The 7,106-nt window shown below is 33.8% G+C and overlaps 1 protein-coding gene across 1 annotated transcript; it reads left to right on the forward strand.

Moving 5' to 3' along the window:
* The first annotated feature begins 1,085 nt into the window (after positions 1-1,085).
* On the forward strand, positions 1,086-6,560 carry setd6 (SET domain containing 6, protein lysine methyltransferase). The gene is made up of 9 exons (XM_079860093.1): positions 1,086-1,270; positions 1,404-1,487; positions 1,928-2,072; positions 2,154-2,295; positions 2,385-2,579; positions 3,461-3,587; positions 3,661-3,841; positions 3,926-4,068; positions 5,491-6,560. The coding sequence occupies exons 1-9, from the start codon at positions 1,244-1,246 to the stop codon at positions 5,815-5,817; spliced, it is 1,371 nt and encodes a 456-aa protein (XP_079716219.1). The 5' UTR covers positions 1,086-1,243; the 3' UTR covers positions 5,818-6,560.
* Positions 6,561-7,106: the final 546 nt, after the last annotated feature.

A 7,106-nucleotide genomic window follows, 5' to 3' on the forward strand; every position in this document is an offset into this window, starting at 1 on the left:
AAATTACATAATTCCCAACCTCTCCTCCTCAGCTAGCAAAAAAAAAGAAAGAATGATTTGCTAACGTACCCATTACGTTTTTTAAAAAGTAATTTTGTCTGTTTTCTAAATGTTTAAAACATCCAGTTTTTAAAATGTTTTTAAAGTTTCAGAATGTTCTGAGAACATTCAAAAGTAACAAGTAGCCTATAATATATGTATTAAAAAAAACAATCAAACAAACAAACAAACAAACAAACAAACAAACAAACAGATGAACATCCAACTAAAATATCACAGGAAAAAAAAAACTACATGCATGTATATATTTAAGAAATATTTGCATGTACTGTGTATATATATTTATATTATATATAATTTATATTATATATAAACATTTTATATATAAATAACACATTTTCTTAAATATATATATGCATGTGTGTGTATTTATATATAGAAAATAATTATACTCCGTACACAGACATAAATTATGTAAACACAAACTTTTATTTTGGATGCGATTAATCGTGATTAATCGTTTGACAGCCCTAAAAAAAAAAACACGAACAATGTATAAATAATGTTTTGTGCTAATGTTTTGAGAACATTATTGAATACTGGATAACTTTGAAAGAATATTTTGTTAATGTTACTGGAAGAACGTTTGTTAATATTTATGAGAGAACCTTTCCAGAACAATAGCCAAAGTTCTGAGAATGTTCCCTGTTAGCTGAGTGCTGTTTGAGAAGGACAAGTGGAAATTTCCTCATGACTTAAACGAATGAGCTGGGCCGACCTGAGAAATCTGAAGCCTTCATGCCAGATAAAGATAACATTGTCTCTGTTTATATGCTTCATTTTATTGTCATAGTAAATTTATGTATGTTTGCTTAGTGAATTCTTTCCATATCCTCACACTTGTCTCAGTGAGTGAGGATCTAGCCTTAATGTTTATCTGGCCTGAGGATGCATGAGAACCAGACTTCAACCCTATGTTTGTTGGATTGATTATATAGCCTACGTATATGTAATAACATTATGTTGATTATTTCTATATTATTTTATTCAGTAGTTCACTTAACAGTATCGTAGGTGGCGCCATTGTACATTATTTTGTTACTTTCTGCAGACGTACAGGAAGAAGAAGAAGAAGAAGAAGAAGAAGAAGAAGTGACCGAAGCTCCTCACATGGATGGTGGTGGTCACCATAAAACAATATATATTTTAATATCTCACCGACGAGCTTGCATTTTAATGAAATATGGCGACAGACACAAAAAGGCCAAAGGTAAAAACAACGTTTCCTCAGGTTATTAATTCATAATTTAGATTCAAATATTGCCTCTAGCTTGAAACACAGATGTTTTACAGTTGTCGTGTATAATCATGATGAGCCTTCAGCATATCATGTGTGGTTTCAGATAGATGATGAGATATGTGTCCTGGACCCCCTGAAGAACTTCCTTCTGTGGTGTGATAGTGTGAAGCTGACGCTCAGCGATAAGGTAACCTGTTCATTTAATATCAATGTATATTGTAAATAAAATTTGATAGCAAAAGCTTAGTAATAATAGTAATATAAAATAATCACGGTTGTTTTAGTACTATTCATACACTTGCATTTTATACATATTTTAAATTAGCTTTTATTTTTTATATTTTCAGTTTTCATTTTCATTTTAGCTGGTGTTAGTACTTTTGTTGTGCATTCATTAGTTTTTTTTATCTATTTATTTTCGAGTAATTTTAGTACTTCAACTCATACATATCTTCAGTTAGTTGGCAACGTTTCAAATATATATTTTTGAGTTTATGTTTTCCATCCCCATCTAATATTTTTTATTTAATTTCATAATTAAGTGAGCTCTGTGACACCAAGTGGCCCAAGTCTTGCCTTAAAGGGACTTTTATATTTACTCACCACAGTTGATATTAATTTATTTAGGTGTACTTAAGTAAAGAGGGTACAGTAGCTGAATATGGCATGCTTGCCAAAGAGGACATTGAAGAGGGACACATCTTGTTCTCCATTCCCAGAGAGACACTCCTACATCAGGGCACCACTAAAGTCAAAAGAGTGCTTGAAGAAGGTATGAGAACATTCAGGTTTATTGCAATTCCACCTCCTGTAGCTGGCTTGTAACCACCAAATCTTGATGGTTATTTTCTAGGGAAGAAAACTTTGGAGAGCACATCAGGCTGGGTTCCACTTCTTCTGGGTCTCCTATATGAGTACACATGTTCACAATCCCATTGGAAACCATATTTGTCTCTCTGGCCAGACTTTAAGACACTGGATCAGCCCATGTTCTGGTAAGTTTTGCAGTGAATATCTGCAGACCTTCAAGATATCCTTCAAGGATCCATCAGTTCTTCATGGTCACGATGTCTCTGTTTTGAAGGTCCGAGGAGGAGCGTGATAAAGCCCTGAAAGGCACGGGAATTCCTGAGGCTGTCAACACTGATCTGAAAAAACTCCAAGATGAGTACAATAACGTAGTCCTTCCTTTCATGAAGTCCCATCCTGACCTGTGGGACCCCGAGAAGCACAACCTGGAGCTCTACAAGAGCCTGGTAGCATTTGTAATGGCCTATAGGTGAGATATCAATGTGCTTTTAGATTTGATTAAATTCAATTTGCAATTAAAATCGGTTGTTGGCGATATTTAAATGTATCGGTATAGTATAGATCAAATTGGATATTTAATTGTGCATGCATTATATATTTAAATGAGCTTTGCTATTATCTAACACTCACTAAAGTGACTAATAAATAAAACTGATAAATGTAATCTTAAGCAAATCTCAAAATTATTCTTTTTTTACTGTACATTATAATTCTGTAAAGGGTAAAATGAATTGTAGCTCGTTACAATTAATTTTACCTTTTATGTTTTTAATTATTTAGGCAATATAGTAGAATTTTAATATCTTCCATTTATCAGTTATTGGTCATAACGTAAAAATATTTGCTTACCATATCGGCCAGAATGTTAATAATGGTGCATCCCTAATTATTTTTTTAATATTTCCTACACCACATAAGAAAAAAAACATGCTTTGTAAGTAATTATGACATAAAAAGTCAAATTTATGACACACTAAGTTGAAATTCTGACTTAAGTCAGTTCTTACATATGACAAAAAGCCATTATTGTGACAGAAAGTCATAATTTTTTACTTTTTCTTATTATTTTTACTTTATCTCATAATTTTTACTTTTTCTTATAAATTTGACTTAATCTCATTATTATGATTTTTAATCTCACTATGCCATATACCATAATTTTGACTGTATAATCTTATATTTTTTGATTTTAGTATGTTATAATTTCAACTTTTTAATCTCATAATTTTGACTTGGTATATCATAATTATTTTTTTCTGTCATAATTAAGATTTACCAAAGCATGTTTATTTTTTTTCTGATGTGACAGAAATGGTCTTCCATATGTTTCTCAATATTTCCATGTCTCAGTTTTCAAGAGCCTGTAGAGGATGAGGATGAAGAAGAAGAAAAACAGCCTAACCCTCCAATGATGGTGCCCATGGCTGACATGCTGAATCACGTTTCCAAGCACAACGCCAATCTGGAATATACCCCTGTATGTGGTGCAGATGTATTGCTTTTTTTGATTGTTAATGCTTTTAAATCTCACAGCTCACATGTTCCAACAGGAGTGCCTAAAAATGGTGTCCGTACGGCACATTGGAAAGGGCGAGGAGGTCTTTAACACCTACGGACAGATGGCGAACTGGCAGCTCCTCCACATGTACGGCTTTGCAGAGCCGTTTCCTATGAATAGCAATGACACCGCAGATATACAGATGTCCAGTGTGTACAAAGCAGCATTGCAAGGTGTGACTTTATAGATGATTATAAAAAGAGGAACTTATTTAGCTTATAGAAATACATTTTGTGACGTTTTTATTGCTTTTACAGTGGCACAAAATGAAGCAGATCAACGGCTCTTAGTGGACAAATGGAACATGTTGTGCGAGATGGAGATCGTCGGGGAGAAAGGAGTCTTTATCTTCGGACAGTTAGGCTCCCTCACTTACAATGAGCTCTACACTACTCTGAAGGTAACCGTTTGATCCACATGACAAAAAGTCAACAGTATATTTTGCTTGAATTATGTTTTTTTTAGGGCTGTCAAACGATTAATCGCGATTAATCGCATCCAAAATAAAAGTTTGTTTTTTACATAATATATGTGTGTACGGTGTATAATTATTTTCTATATATAAATACACACACATGCATGTATATATTTAAGAAATATTTACATGTATATACTGTGTATATATATTTATATTATATATAATTTATTTTATATATAAATATTTAATATATAAATAACACATTTTTCTTAAATATATATGCATGTGTGTGTATTTATATATAGAAAACAATTATACTCCATACACACACATATATTATGTAAAAACAAACTTTTATTTTGGATGCGATTAATCGCGATTAATCGTTTGACAGCCCTAGTTTTTATTTTTATTTTTTTAAAAGAAATTAATACTTTTATTAAGCAAGGACACATTAAATTGATAAGAAGTGACAGTAGGGTTTCTGCGAGTCTTAAATCAGAGCAGAAAGTCTTACATTTATGAAGTCGTGGAATTAAATGTTGCATGCATGGCAAATAATGAATATCTTCCTCAGTATTTTTGTCCTGTTACCAATTTCGAAACATCTTCAAATTAAGATACATTTACTTGTGATACAAATGCAGTCTTGAAATTACAAAATTAAGCAGAGTTTATGCTTAAAACTTTAGCCCATTGGTAGATATTTGTTCTTGTTTTGATCATAAACTCACTTTATTTTGATCAGTTGCACAGACTTCATATTTTGTCATCTTTTATACTGAAGAAGAACATCCCTATTTTGCTAATACAACTCATTGTTTCTCCTTTGACGTTACATTTAGAGAACATATTGACGTGTGGTGTTCCCTTCAGTTTATTTCTTACATTTTCTTTACCTGGTCTTAAAAAGTCTCAAATTTATCTTCATAAAACCTGCAGAAACCTTGAAATGTAATGTTACAAAAAGATTTCTATTACTATCGAAAGCTGTTCTTTTGAACTTTCCATTCATCAAAGAATCCAGAAAAACAAATGGTTTCCATAAAAACGCTTGTTAAATTATTAAATTAATTAAATTATCAATGTTGAAAATATAAGAAATGTTTGTTGAGCACCAGATCAGCATATTAGAATGATTACTGAAGGATCATGTGACACTGAAGACTGGAGTAATGATGCTGAAAACACAGCTTTGACATCACAGGAATAAATGACATTTTAAAATATAGTAAAGTAGAAAACAGTTTTTGTAAATGGTAATATTTATAATGGTAACTGTATTTTTGATCAAATAATTGCAGCCGTGGTGAGCATAAGAGACTTTCAAAAACATTACAAAATCTTAATGATTCCAGACTTTTGACTGGTAGTGTACATATGTCATTTTCTTTTCTTGAGTAGGTCCTTTGCATGTCAGTGGAAGATTTCGAGGAGTTCTGTGAAAACGAAGGCTGGGAGGAAGACGAAGAGAACGATGATGAGATGGAGGAGGCTCTGAGTTTCAGCAGACTGGCCGGGTTGTCAGCGGAGTGGAAGTGTCTCCTGCACACAGCATCTGCTTTGACGCTGGACTCTTATTCTGAGGATGTAGAGATGGACAGGAGGCGGCTGGAGGATCAGGGAGCTCTGGCTGAACTCGGCAGCAGAGAGAAGAGAGCTCTGCATGTGCGTTACGGTCAGAAGAGCATCCTACAGCGCTTGCAACAGCTCACCAAACCTGCGTCTTAATGGACGGATTCCACAAACAAGTCCTGATACTGCATTATGGGAAAACAGGAGAGAAGTCCTCAGGCAACATGGTGTAACTGAATTTGCTAACTGTATAATTTGTAGGTTTTTTCATTTTGTATGCTGTACATTTTCCTTTAAGTAAAATAATTTGGAATCATACGTTTCAGATTGTGTTTTGATTCTGAGCTGTTGTGGGGGTGTAAGAACGCGTTTTCGTTTTTCCATTCCAATGCGCTATTTTTCCATTGTGTTTCTGTGTAAACACGTGCTAGACGGACGTGTATAACCGTTGCGCTCGTGCCTTGCGTCGTTCTGTGTGACTTTTGGTGGGTTCAAGGCTATTTACATTTGGCATATGCTTTTATGTTGCACTGATGGCATGCTTTTTTATTTTATTTAAAAAAAGCTCCTGTTTGAGCTTGTCACGTCAGAATTATGACATTGACAAGAACATTGAGCATGAACGTCGTTAGCTACGTTTCCATCCAAAGATGCGAATTTAACTTGTGAGCAAAATTGTAGTATCGCATAAAACATTTGTGAATAAAGTAGCGTTTCAATCAAATGTTTTCAAGAGAACAACATTGTCACTTCCTGGGAAATGCCGCAACATCATAAATGCAGCTCTTTTCCCCAACATCTCGCAATAAACGTTGTCATGTTATCTTCTGTTCGGATGTTGGTGTTGGGAACGCCATCATGTGAGATGCTTCCGGGAGGGAATTAAACCACATCATGACAGACTTTGGCTTCGGGATTTCAGAATGATCAAAACAACATTTGAGATGAAATTTGTCCACTGTTTAGTCCAGATATCCAATCACATCCACTGTTGAAGCAAGTAGTTTATCTGCAAGTCATCTTATCGGATAAAAAAAAAGGTTGTGTATTTAAGGTTTATGCACATCTTGGCATTCCCATCTACCTTTTTTTATTGAGTTACATCAAAATGTGCATACAAATAGGTAGATGGAAACAGCGACTGTAACGTCCTTCCAGTGAGAATTTTAAGTCTGACTTTAAGGCATGTCAATGAAAGCATTAAAATTAGCATTTTTCCATTTGATGTTCATAAGTTTGTCAAGGTAATTCTAAATTCAATCAATTATACACCCAATTTAAACCCTTTCCACTAAGAATCCAGTCCAGCAAAATTCAGTTACTCCAATCAAAATCACTTGTACGCACATCGCAGTTATGATTTATGAACTTCCCAAAAGGACTTGAATGCAGTTTTGACGTTGAAAAAATGCATTAAACTCCAAACAACAACATATACTGCATTA

This window comes from Squalius cephalus, assembly GCF_949319135.1.
Source record: "Squalius cephalus genome assembly, chromosome: 23".
NCBI lineage: Eukaryota > Metazoa > Chordata > Actinopteri > Cypriniformes > Leuciscidae > Squalius > Squalius cephalus.